The 12529-nt window shown below is 33.7% G+C and overlaps 2 protein-coding genes across 2 annotated transcripts; both read left to right on the top strand.

Moving 5' to 3' along the window:
* The first annotated feature begins 991 nt into the window (after nucleotides 1–991).
* LOC100247143 (transcription factor ORG2) lies at nucleotides 992–3441 on the top strand. The gene is made up of 3 exons (XM_002271836.4): nucleotides 992–1341; nucleotides 1438–1794; nucleotides 3234–3441. The coding sequence occupies exons 1-3, from the start codon at nucleotides 1048–1050 to the stop codon at nucleotides 3315–3317; spliced, it is 735 nt and encodes a 244-aa protein (XP_002271872.1). The 5' UTR covers nucleotides 992–1047; the 3' UTR covers nucleotides 3318–3441.
* Nucleotides 3442–7602: 4161 nt separating this feature from the next.
* Nucleotides 7603–11842, top strand: LOC100854862 (uncharacterized). Its single transcript, XM_059742272.1, has 4 exons — nucleotides 7603–8163; nucleotides 8270–8419; nucleotides 8609–9928; nucleotides 11067–11842. The coding sequence occupies exons 1-3, from the start codon at nucleotides 7650–7652 to the stop codon at nucleotides 8725–8727; spliced, it is 783 nt and encodes a 260-aa protein (XP_059598255.1). The 5' UTR covers nucleotides 7603–7649; the 3' UTR covers nucleotides 8728–9928; nucleotides 11067–11842.
* Nucleotides 11843–12529: the final 687 nt, after the last annotated feature.

Raw genomic sequence — 12529 nt, 5'->3', positions numbered from 1 at the left:
GTAAATGTAAATATAAATATATATATTTTTATCTTATATAAAAGTTACTATTATGTTCTAATTTTAAAAATAAAAAACATAAATTGTATTCAAACTGATACTAAAAATTACATGTATGACTCCTAAATCAATTCCTATATTTTCTTATCTAGTTTCATATATTTTCTTGGCAAGTCCATGGATTCCAAATGAATTGCTGTCAAAGTGGGAATATATTTAGAGTAAAGATTCCTCTTTCCTTGATGAAGATGGAATTTTATAATAACAGCTGCCATGAGGCTGGGAGGCTGAGGGAGGAGTGTGGAGACTGCGTGCTTCCCCGTGACATGGCAGCTTGTGCCCGCGCAAGCAATTAACAAGCCTGCAGTAAGCTTGTGTTTTCCATAGCTTCATCTCCAACCCCTGTAAAGCTGGAAGTAGGATAAAAATATCGTAAGGCATGACATCAATGTTCTATGGATAAGGCCCTAAGTCCTGCTCTTTTGAAAAAGAGTTTTTGCTTTTTTAAATAACAAATCACCATTGTTATCTTTCTTTTTTATTTGATAGATGTAGAGACATCAAAACATTATAACCTTAAAATATATTCAAATCTACCCTAATTTGGTTTGCTTGGACTTCTAACCTCTAACATATCTTTGATGCCCTTTGGATACCGGGATATAATTTTCCCAAGTCTTCAAAAGGGTAATTGCTCTATACACATGTGCAGGCATGTGTCGACACATTCTGGTCGAATTTCATCACATGTTAGGCACGAACTGCTTAGATTTAATGGGATTACCAGCTCAACTAGTGAGGGTTAGAACTACTTGGGCTTAAAAAACTAAGATGTCGTTTTCTCCATCTATCTAATAAACAGCAATTCCAACCAAAATAATAATAAGTCATTCTCAATTTCTAGATAAATAAACTTATAATATCTTATCCCTCCATATATTAATCAAATAGATGCTGAGGTAGATTGGGTAGTTTGTATATATAATTGTAAAGATCATCTCACTTTCCTTATCAGACTCAAGTTTAACACCCCCAAAGGAATCCACAATGTTAGCATTCTCCCCTCCATCGTTTCCAACCCTTGGATGGCCCTTGGAGGATCCCATAAGCCATGCACAGAACTACATATATGGAGAAACAGAAACTTCAGAATCGTTTCTTCACTTATCCTCATCTCAGCCACAAGTGGAACTCAATTGCTCCACCCCATCTGCAGCAGTTCGTGGTAATCCCACGATGGTTAAGAAACTTAACCACAACGCCAGTGAGCGGGATCGTCGGAAGAAGATCAACAGCTTGTACTCCTCTATGCGTTCACTACTTCCATCAGCTGATCAAGTGGTACTAAGCGCATGTTTGACAGTGATTCTAGAAAGTGGAAATAAGTTTTGTAGGCCTTTTAGACATAATTTTCAAAATTTTGTGGTGTTTTTGCAGAAGAAATTAAGCATTCCTTCGACAGTTTCACGTGTGCTAAAATACATACCAGAACTGCAACGACAAGTGGAGAGATTGATTCAAAAGAAAGAAGAGTTTTTATCAAAGATTTCTAGGGAAGGAGATCCAATTCACCTAGAAAATCAAAGAAATGGCACACTTGGAAGCTCTTTATCTGCTGTTTCAGCAAGAAGGCTTAGTGACAGGGAAATTGTGGTTCAGATATCCACATTTAATGTCCATGAGAATCCTCTTTCTGAGGTTTTGTCAAATTTGGAGGAGGATGGGCTTCTTGTAATCAATGCATCATCTTTTGAGTCCTTTGGAGGGAGGGTGTTCTACAACTTACATCTTCAGGTACTTTTCCTTTACATATTTTTTCTTATTAGTTTTTTTTTCTCACCTCTTAATTTTATGGTTTTATAATTTAGAGGATGTGAGTGTTCAGCTAGGTTGATAATTTCGGACAAAATTCCTAAGTGTCCCCTAACTCGGCTTTCCAATTCCTCTTCGGACTATTTGACTTTGAAGATTAAGACTTTGCTAAGAGGCCGAGGTATGTAGTCGAGTGTGTGGTGATTGAATGTGAATCAACTTTATTTTTCATCTTTAAATGAGTTAAGAAAGTTGAGAGAAATAGTTTTTGGTGCAAAACTTTTATTCCCCTGTTTTTGGAACGATCCAGGTGCAGGGACAGATCGATCCAAGTAACTTATTTTTAAGATCAAATTTCAGCCTTTAGATTAAGGGCTTCTATTTATACATTAAATACAAACTTCTCTCATTTTCTGGGGAGAGACTGCAACAACCGTGGAGATAGTTGTAGCCACTCCATGTGGTCTTCATTTTCTCTTCTCTTTTCCTAATTTAAGAGTTTTTGGTTGCAAAGAAAATCCAATTCTCTTAATGTTTTCCAAACTAGTTTTTAATGGATTTTCTTGAGCAATAAATGGGTTGATTCAGTCCTTCATTCATATCTCAATCTCTCATTTTATTTGGGTTTGGGTACAAACCCATTTTCTTCTTGTGTGGATTCAAGAAGAGGCCGAGATCGAGCTTGATGTGGACTTTAAGTGTGCTCTAGAAGAACGTGAGAAGCTGAAAGTGAAAGATACTAGTCAAGTGGTCTAGGAAGGATTGGTTGGCTTGAGTTGGGTAAAACCTTGTATTTATCTTTTATTCTTCATAGTGGATGTTTTCGATTGTTGGTAGGCCTGTGGTTGTTTTTTTTTTTTTGCTCATTTTGGTTAATGATACCATGTAGTAAATTGATATGAGTTGAGGAGATAATTGTTCTTTTGATTTATTTTTGAGGATTGTTGAAGCATTTGCATGTGTATTGCATTTATAAATTGTTGGAAGAGTGTTGGTGCATACATTCTTGCTTGTGGATGTTATGCTTTGTTGAAAAGTTGTTGGAAGAAAAGTTTCTTCACATTGAGAAAGTCTAAGGTTAGCTGATCTTTGTTAGGAGAATTTTTAAATTGTTCTACAATACCTATTTACCCCCCTCTAGGTGTAGTCCATTACTGAGATTCACCTTTTCAGAGGACAAGATACATATAACTACCTTGTACTTGGTACAATTCGAGAGTTAAGATTAGTTTGGGGACTGCAAAAGATAGTTGTGAATGACAAGCATTATTAGATTATGCTTAGTAAAATGGTTTCTATACCTTATTAAGAAAAGCCACTTACACATACAACTTACCTTAAACAAATGTTTGTAAATTTTTATCACATGTATTGATTTTATCACTGAATTTGACCATTTAGTTAACACACTTTGTCTGCAGGTTGAAGGAACTCAAGGAATGGAGTGTGAGTTGTTGAGCGAGAAGCTACTTTCATTGTGTGAAAGGAGAGAGGCTTTTCCATGAAATGTAGGCTCAAATAAGCTAACCAAAGAGTTTTTGTAATGGAGGAAGCACATGTACAGAAAATTAATATAGAAAAATATGCAATAATATCACATGTTGCCCATGTCATTTTTTTTCTTTGCGGCAAGACAAAGTATATTAGTAAAGCCTAAGAAAAAGGGCAACAAAGCTTTTAGGTTGATACAAAGTACCCCAAGAAGTAAAACAAAAAAAGCAAGGCGCTTAAAAAACAAAAGTCCCTTCACCAATGCCTTAACCAATCAATTTTACTGAGCCTACAAACTTCTCTAGGATTATGCAAAACATTGGGAGGTGAACACCATTCAAGAAAACATTTTTGACATCCAACTAAGATATATCCCATTGACAAACAAAGGCTACTACAATAAGAGTACAAATAGTAATTATCTTTGTAATAGGAGCAAAGATCTCCTCATAATTTATGTCATATTATTGGTTGAACCCCTTATCAATGAATCGAGGTTTGTACCACTCAATCGAACCATTAGGCTTGGTTTTAATTTTATAAACCCAATGAGAACAATTGTACTCTTACTAGATGGTAAAGGTACAAAATCCCAAATGTTAGTCTTATACAATCATTACCTACTACCAAAGAGGATCAAGAATGAATTTTCCATAGGATAAAGGCTCAAAAAGATTGTTAATTGAAGTTAAAAAAAAAAAACATAAAGGAATTTGAATAAAAGGAATAAACAAAATCAGGTAATCAAGTAGACTTACAAGGACGCCGAGAAGAATAAGTAAAATAATTTCACATGTTGTCCCATGCCATTTTCATTTTTGGTAAGCAAACAAAAATATATTTATAGAGTGTAGCAAAAATGGTAACAAAGTACATAGGGTGATGCGTACCACGCTAAGAAGCAAAGCAAAAACGAGCAAGGGGCTTCAAAAACAAAAGTCCTTTCATCAAGACCCCAACCAATCAATTTTACTTGGCTAATCAATATCTTAAGCCCTTGTGGTCCATATGGGTCTGGTTAGAAAGCCAATAATGCTAAAAAAACATCAATAGCTTTCAAGGTAATCCAAGGATGACCCATTTATATACACTCTAGAAAGAAACAAGGTCATTATTCAAATGTATTCTGTGTGTGAAACGTATCAAGTACTTTTAAAATAAGTGAAAAATTCTACCTAAACTAAAACTAAATTCAGTCCTGTATTTTTGACTTCTGACTGTTGCATTCAAAACTAAAGATGTTGGCAAGCTGTACAGAATACAAACAGATATGAAAGAGGATCAGTTAACAATTTGCAATGGCATTATATGACTACAATATTCTTGTGATCTATCAGTGTGATTTATAAAATATAAAAATCTTTTCATTATCTTACAAGCACACTGCTCTAATGTCCTTGTTATTTTCTCGAGGACATTAACTGATGATGCTTTACCACTAATGATAAACATAATTTTAATTAGCATCAAATTAAATTAGAGATTATTGATATGAAAATGAGGAAACCGAAGCCCTATTTATTAACTGTTTTTTAAAATGGTTTTCTGTTTTAAAATATAAAATATTTGTTTTTTTGTTTAAATGATAATATATTTTAATTTTTTAACAAAAAATTAATAATTTTAAAATATATAATTTTTAAGTTAATTTGAATTATATTTATTATTTATTTTTCATGATAAATCAATTATAGAAAAATCATTTCTTAAAATATTCGTTTGTTTGTTTATTACTTTCCAACACATCTATGAAATTTAAAACTTTTATAAAAGAGTAATGATCTATAATTGAAAATTGAATTAAAATTTTTGAAATTTAAGATAATAAAAATATTTTTTTTTGTATTTATATTTTTAAATAATCTTTTAAAATTATATCTTTTCTAAGTTAAGTTTCAACCATATTATACAACGGTTCTATCTTTTCCATTTTTAAAAATAAAAATAAAAAATATATAAAATTAAAATCCTAATATGGGCCGTGTAAGGTTTGAAATTTCAGGAACACACCAACCAATATTTCAAGAAAATTTAAAATTTTTTTAATCAATCGAAATTTTTACTAGCCTAAATCACTCATATATAGTGATGTGCATGTTATTGAAGATTTTCCTACAACTTCTGGCCTCTATTGGAACACGATGAGGACTTTATCCTTTAAATAAGTTTCATTTATATTATTAATCCGAGTAAAATATAACGCTAATTTAATCAGCTCCTTTAAACTTAAACACTACTTTTGTAATAATAAAAAAATAAAATATTAAAAACTGAATTTTAATGAGTAAATAAATTTTAATTTCATTAAACTACTTGTTAAAAATATAAAAATTATCATGATAACCATCTTAATGATTATATATATAATTATTTTTTTAATCATTTTTTAGATTTTTGTTTTTTTTAAATATCTCTATTAGTTTTGGTTGATTTCCTCCATGTTTGTTTTCTCCATCTAATACTTTCTATATTTTCATAAATTTTAATTATCAATATTTTGGGAATTACTCATATTTCATACTTTGTCCTACATTCACATACGAAGAATATATTTATGATCCTTAATGAACACTTCAACAACTTAATGGGATGCAATCAACCATCACAAGTAAATTTAAACGAATTTTAACTTCGGAGAGCTTCGGAAATGCATAGAGATAATAACAATAATATATTCAAGTTCATTAAATAACATAACTAATAGGCATATTTACAAATAACCATGGTGGTTTGAAAGGATTTTGGAAATAGAACTTAACAAAACCCAATTCAGAAATTTGATCATTTAATGTGAATTGTATTGTCATAAAAAAAATAACATGAGCATGAAAAAGAATTACAATGCAAAATGCGGCAATATTTTGTTCCAAATCCCGTCTTTTGAAGGGATTCATTGGTCTAACTTCTTCCGGAATCCAGTCATCAATGGAAGATCGATCAGCGGTTCAAATGCACATCCAGCATCAGTTTTACTTTTTTGCTCATGCAGTATATATATGTTGACTGCAACTTCACCTGGCTAGAATCTGTTTCTGGGGTGTCTTTTTCACCGGGTGGAAACAGTAGCCAAAAGAGTGGTAGATATGTGTTCCACTCCTTCGAAATAGTGGAGGGCTTTGCTACTTCAAGTTTTTTCCTTCACACATTAAATATAACGTACAGAACCGAGGCATATATTAAGAGTGCCACAGATTGGGAGGGATAAATGCTTAGAAAAGGCTTAGGGACTATTTTCAAACATGAAGAACCAAGTAATGTATCTACAACATTGGCCTCAATCGGGCTCTTTAGCTACATCTGCCCCACAGGGCTAGTCACTCTCTGGATCTCCATAATCTCCTTATTTATCTGTTACATTTGTATAACATGTGACTAAAGTTTTGAAGTTCAAAAAAAAAAAAAAAAAAATACATAGAAGTAAAGCAAGTAACCATGGATAATAGTCAGTGAAAATGGCTTTGTTTGAAGTCAAAAGTGAAGTTTATATGCCACTGCATTTGTTGAAACTAATTTATTAAGTTTCAAATTTGTGTCTACGTTATAAACAGTTTCTAGTTCAGCACAAACAATGCCCAGATTGGTTCAACAACCAGCGTAATCGTTCCCCTATATGGTGTCAAATCTGTAAGAAATTGGTCATATTGCCTCCGATTCTTTTATCATTATCACAAGAATAGTGATGAAACTCCTAACAGTTTTGAGGCTTCCTTTGCTGGACTAAGCTTAAATTCAAACTTCTCCCAAGGTGCTAGCTTGGTCATCCTGACCTAGCAATTTTTCTGGTTCAACAACAGGTTTGATTTTGAAAATATTGCTTTTCTCTGCTTCTCGGTACTATGTTCCTAGCTGGATTCTAAGTTAAATTATTATAATATCAAAAAGAGATGAGAATCGTTCCTTTTCTTTTTGATTTTTGATTTCTGTAATTCTTTTCTTTTGCTTTTTTATCCATCTGAGCTCCACAGGAACAAGGCAATGCTATTCAGTAATATAGAATTAAAATCCTATTGCCAATAAATGTTCCGCAAGATGCTGAAGTGCCTAAAAAAGTGGTGAGAAAACAAAAGGGTTAGGTATCTTAGAGATTGCGTGATTAGAGAACAATATGATTTGATTAGTTTTGATTTTATATGTTCGCTTTTTCAGACAAAAAGGCTGCTCTTTCACATGGCCAGGCACATCTTTAATGGGGTCTCCCTTGTTCTAATCCCAGATCTGGGCCAAAGTATCTAGCTAGCTACCTTCAATTTATTGGAGAGGGCCACATGAAGAACATTGTCATAGAGTAGAAACTGAGCAGCTTCTTCTCTGTACACCTCTTTTCTTTTCCTTGTAGTTGTTACGAGATGGATGGAAGCATTGGAAATGTTCCAATAATGAGTGAATCAATCAGGAGATACTTATTTGAAAAAGCCATGGAAGGAGATTGGGAAGCAGTGGTGACGACATACGAGGACCAGCCCTGGGCCGGCAGGGAAAAGATCACGAAAGGCAACACAGCGCTCCATATAGCTGTCTTGGATCGTCAAGAAAGCATTGTTCAAAAACTAGTGCAGGTTATTGGTAACCAAAAGGATGTTCTCGACATAAAAAAGGAGCAAGGGGATACCCCTCTCCATTTGGCAGCAGCAATAGGAAATGTTTCAATGTGCTTACACATTGCTTGCGGCCATCCATACCTCGTGGGTGTTTGCAACAAAGAACTCGAAACTCCTCTCTTCGTGGCTGCTCGCCATGGTAAGATTGGCGCTTTCTTTTGCCTTCTGGATATGTCTGGAAGCCGAGCCCAATTTTATGGGAAGCTTCGGAACAAAAATGGTGAAACAATTCTTCACTGTGCCATCGCTGGAGGACACTCCAGTAAGTATTTTGATCCAGACATAGTAGTCTTGGGCGTATATGTCCAAATATGCTTTTATATACATTTCTGAATATTTTTAGTGGACACTTTGGTTGTTCTTGACAGAATTGGCATATCTAATGGCTCTACAGTACGAAGATCTTGTTAACACCATCAGCGACAGGGGAGCCAGCCCTCTCCATTTACGGGCAAATAAGCCTACTGCATTCAGAAGTGGAACTCACCTCAGTCCGGTTGACAAACTCATTTATCATTGTAAGTATTCCCAACCAACCTAATCATAATATTAGCAGTATTGAAATCTGTGAATACCCATCGTACACCTTTATTTTTGCCATCCAAACAAACCACAAATGAGTTTAATTTCTGCTGTGTGCAATGTGTTACTATGTACTCATTTTAATTGCTGTATCAATATGTAAATCGCCTTTACCATTTTTCAAGGTATACTTGTCCCTGAGGTCCACCGCCCACTTGGAGATGACAAGAACTCTAAAAAACAAACACGTACCGACTTATTGCGAGTGCTTTGGAGCAAGATTAATGTATTTACAGGTGGGTGAATGGAATTGTTTTCTTTAGTCATATTTGTCAAAACATGAATCAACCACTCACTCACAGAACATGATGTGATATGAATCTAAAGAAATTCTACTATCATCAAACAACTAACTTTCCAAGCAGTTGGAGATGTCAACATTAATTTTGACATGTGGCTGCCTTTTCTTTATAATCCAGATTGAAGCTTCAAAAAGCACATATGTTGTAAATGCATACATTGTAGCTTAGTCTGCATGCAGCAAAAGTAGATGAATATATTGGTGATTCATATGGACTTTCCTCCTTATTTTCTTTACAAGAGTATTTACGAATCATATATCAACTTCCTACCAATGCTATGTTGGTAAATTAATTATCATTCTACTGCTACATGTGATTAAGAAAGAAAACTTTGAAACTTCTAAACATCAATTGGATGGTGTGTAGTTGTGTCCTAAGGGCTGATGATAATCAAAAGGACAAATCTTTGTTGTTATGAGAAAAATGGAAAGCTTATATAAACTTTTTATTCTAATATTGTTGCAACAGGTTTTCTTAGAGTTATACTAGGAATAAATGTAATTCATATCTAATTCTAACCACTCCCAGCTGATCACTTTTCTCGGTGTTCTGGATATTCTAGCATAGGATTGCACAATATTTTTAATTATTTATATTATCCAAACAAATCTTGTTGAATTTTCATTATTTGGTTTTGGTCCACACATGCTGAAATTAAGGATGTTTTAAATTTTCAACCTGGTAATAGATCCCAACTGGTCTCTACTGCCCAGGCTGGGTAAAGCCAGCATCTGGGCTGAACCAATAATTGTAGCAGCTCAAGCTGCCAAAAAATTGGATGATGAGCTTCTCTTGGAAACCAAGATGAAAACTGAAGGAATGGGAGTACTGGAAACACCAATATTGATTACAGAAAAGAATGGTATCAAAGAAATGGTGGAGAGAATCCTTGATCTTTACCCCATGGCCATTCATGACATAGACTCCAACAAGAAGAATATAGTGCTATTGGCGGTGGAGAATAGGCACCCCTATGTGTATGAGCTCTTCCTGAAGAGAAATATTGTGAAAGATAGTGTATTTGGTGCCGTTGATAATAAAGGGAACAGTGCATTGCATCTAGCTGCCATGTTTGCAGATTATCGGCCTTGGCTCACTCCAGGTGTTGCATTGCAAATGCAATGGGAAGTCAAATGGTATGAGGTATGAGACATTATATTCTTTTCATGATATTTTAACTCTTTATTCACCTCAAGAAATGTATAAGATCAAGGCAAAGTTTCTTTATCCTTTAGCCTGTTATTGTGTTTTTTTTTGGGACAATTTTAATGTCTATAATGTTGTGCATGTGGAAGATTTGATACCATTCGTTGTGCATGCGAAAATGTCAACATAAACATATTAATAGAATGACAAAAAAAAAAAAAAAAAAAGCAAACCACATAGAAATGTTTTAATGTGGTTTGACCTATTATGCTTATCTTTATAGATGAGAAAGAACATTCCACTATACAATAAAGAACATTATAAAGAATAAAATTAGATACAACTGTTGGGTTTTGAAACATCTCACTTTTCTTCACTCTTTATATCTTTACCCTTAAGTACTATGGACTATATATTTTACTCCATCAAGTATCTCACTTTTTCTCACATCTATACCCTGGTGAGCCCTCTTTCTCCACCGAATATCTTTTGCTTTTTCCTCACATTTTTATCCACTACGTATAGTTCTCACGAGTTCATCTCTTTCTCATGACTTTTCCCTATAAAGGCTTGGAATATTTATATAGGAATATAAGGAATCTAATTACAATAGCATATAAACTTATAAAAAACATTCTATATAATATTCCTTTTACGAAATACATATATATCTATACATATATATCTATATATATATATATATATATATATATATATATATTTATTTATTTATTTATTTATTTATATATTCTAATTAGAAGTTTGAGACACCTCCCAATATTTAATAAGTGCCATCTTTGATCAGCATTAACCTTGAAGAAAGCACCATAACTTATAAAAAACATTCTATGTAATATTCCTTTTACGAAATACATATATATATATATATATATATGTATTTATATATGTATTTATTTATATATTCTAATTAGAAGTTTGAGACACCTCCCAATATTTAATAAGTGCCATCTTTGATCAACATTAACCTTGAAGAAAGCACCATCTTCAACTAAGTTTTGGGTTCCTACACATTAAGTACTACACGCCTTGGCTTACTTTTGACTACTTGGGTCTTTTTCTTCATATCCTGATGTTCCTTTTATGCACTAACTAATTAACTTACATTTTATGGCAGTATGTGAAGAAGTCCATGCCACCGAATTTCTTCCGTTTCCACAAAAATGAAAACGAGTCTGCAAAGCAGATTTTCACCCGTGAACACAAAGATCTGGTGCAAAAGGGTGGGCAATGGCTAAATAACACAGCCACCTCATGCTCGTTGGTAGCAACACTCATTGCAACTGTCGCCTTCGCCACATCAACTGCTGTACCGGGCGGCACCAAGGAGGGGAGCGGAAAACCGAATCTTGAGTAGCAGCTAGCATTTGGTATCTTTGCAATTTCATCACTCATTGCTCTTTGCTCTCTGGTCACCTCCACTGTCACGTTTCTTGCAATTCTCACATCCAGGTACGAAGAAAAAGACTCTGGCAAAGAGTTGCCCAGAAAGCTTTTGGCTGGATTAACTTCTCTTTTCATATCCATAGCGGCGATCTTGGTCTCTTTCTGCGCTGGCCACTTCTTTGTGCTTAAAGATGAACTCAAAATTGCAGCATTCCCAGTATATGCAGTAACCTGCCTGCCAGCAACTTCTTTTGCTGTATCCCAGTTTCCACTGTACCTTGATCTCATATGTACTTATTTTAGCAATGTGCCACCGCCCGGTTTGGAGGACGATGCCTAGCGTTCATGATTTTGCCTCCTCTTTTTTAGCTTCAGGTTGAATTTTTATTTATTTCCTCCTGGAAAAGCCAACCTCCTTGGGGCCAGGCCAGGAGTTGAGTTTGTGGGTTATCATTTATTTGTATATATTTTATTTAATTATGACCATTTTTGTTGGTGGTTTTAAGATCCCTTATCTCATGCTTCGTTTATTAAAATTTCATGAATGAAGTTGATATTCTTCTCTTCCCCTCTCCCCATACATCAAAACTTAATTAATATCAGTAATTTGATATGCTCTTTTGACTCTTTAAAAAAAAATTGTCAACACAGATGATACATTTATTGCACTATTTTGATGATTTTAATATAGTTTTTAATAATGCTTTTGTTATAAAATTAAAAATATTTCTAAGTTAAATTAGATAAATAATATAAACATGAAAAATGTTGTTTAAATTAAATAGGCTTGCAGAATGTTGTACCCAAAATGCCCTTTCAAAAAATTTCTTTCTCATGTTAGCCTAAGAAACCCCAACAATACTTTGTAATTGCTTTTTAATTCATTATCAATCATTCTCCTTGTATGCCAATTAAGTTATTCCGTTTTTGCCCCTACAATAACTTGTGATGACTTTTTAGTTTGTACCCATTTATTCTTCTTGTATGTCTATGTCTATTGATACCAGTTCTTCCCCCCATTTATTATGACCCTTATTTTGCATTTCCTTTTTCAAACCGGATTATTTTTTTTTACTATACCTCCTTCTTCATGCATGTAAGAGAAAATCCACTTGTATATCTTATTTGTGAACTTTCATCTCTCCTTTATAAAGGTAATTTTTTAAGAAGAACATGATTTTGAGATTTTTGTAT

Source organism: Vitis vinifera, chromosome 13 (assembly GCF_030704535.1).
Source record: "Vitis vinifera cultivar Pinot Noir 40024 chromosome 13, ASM3070453v1".
NCBI classification, from domain to species: Eukaryota; Viridiplantae; Streptophyta; class Magnoliopsida; order Vitales; family Vitaceae; genus Vitis; species Vitis vinifera.
Note: the sequence above shows the minus strand (reverse complement) of the source record. Positions and strands in the feature narration are given on the sequence as shown.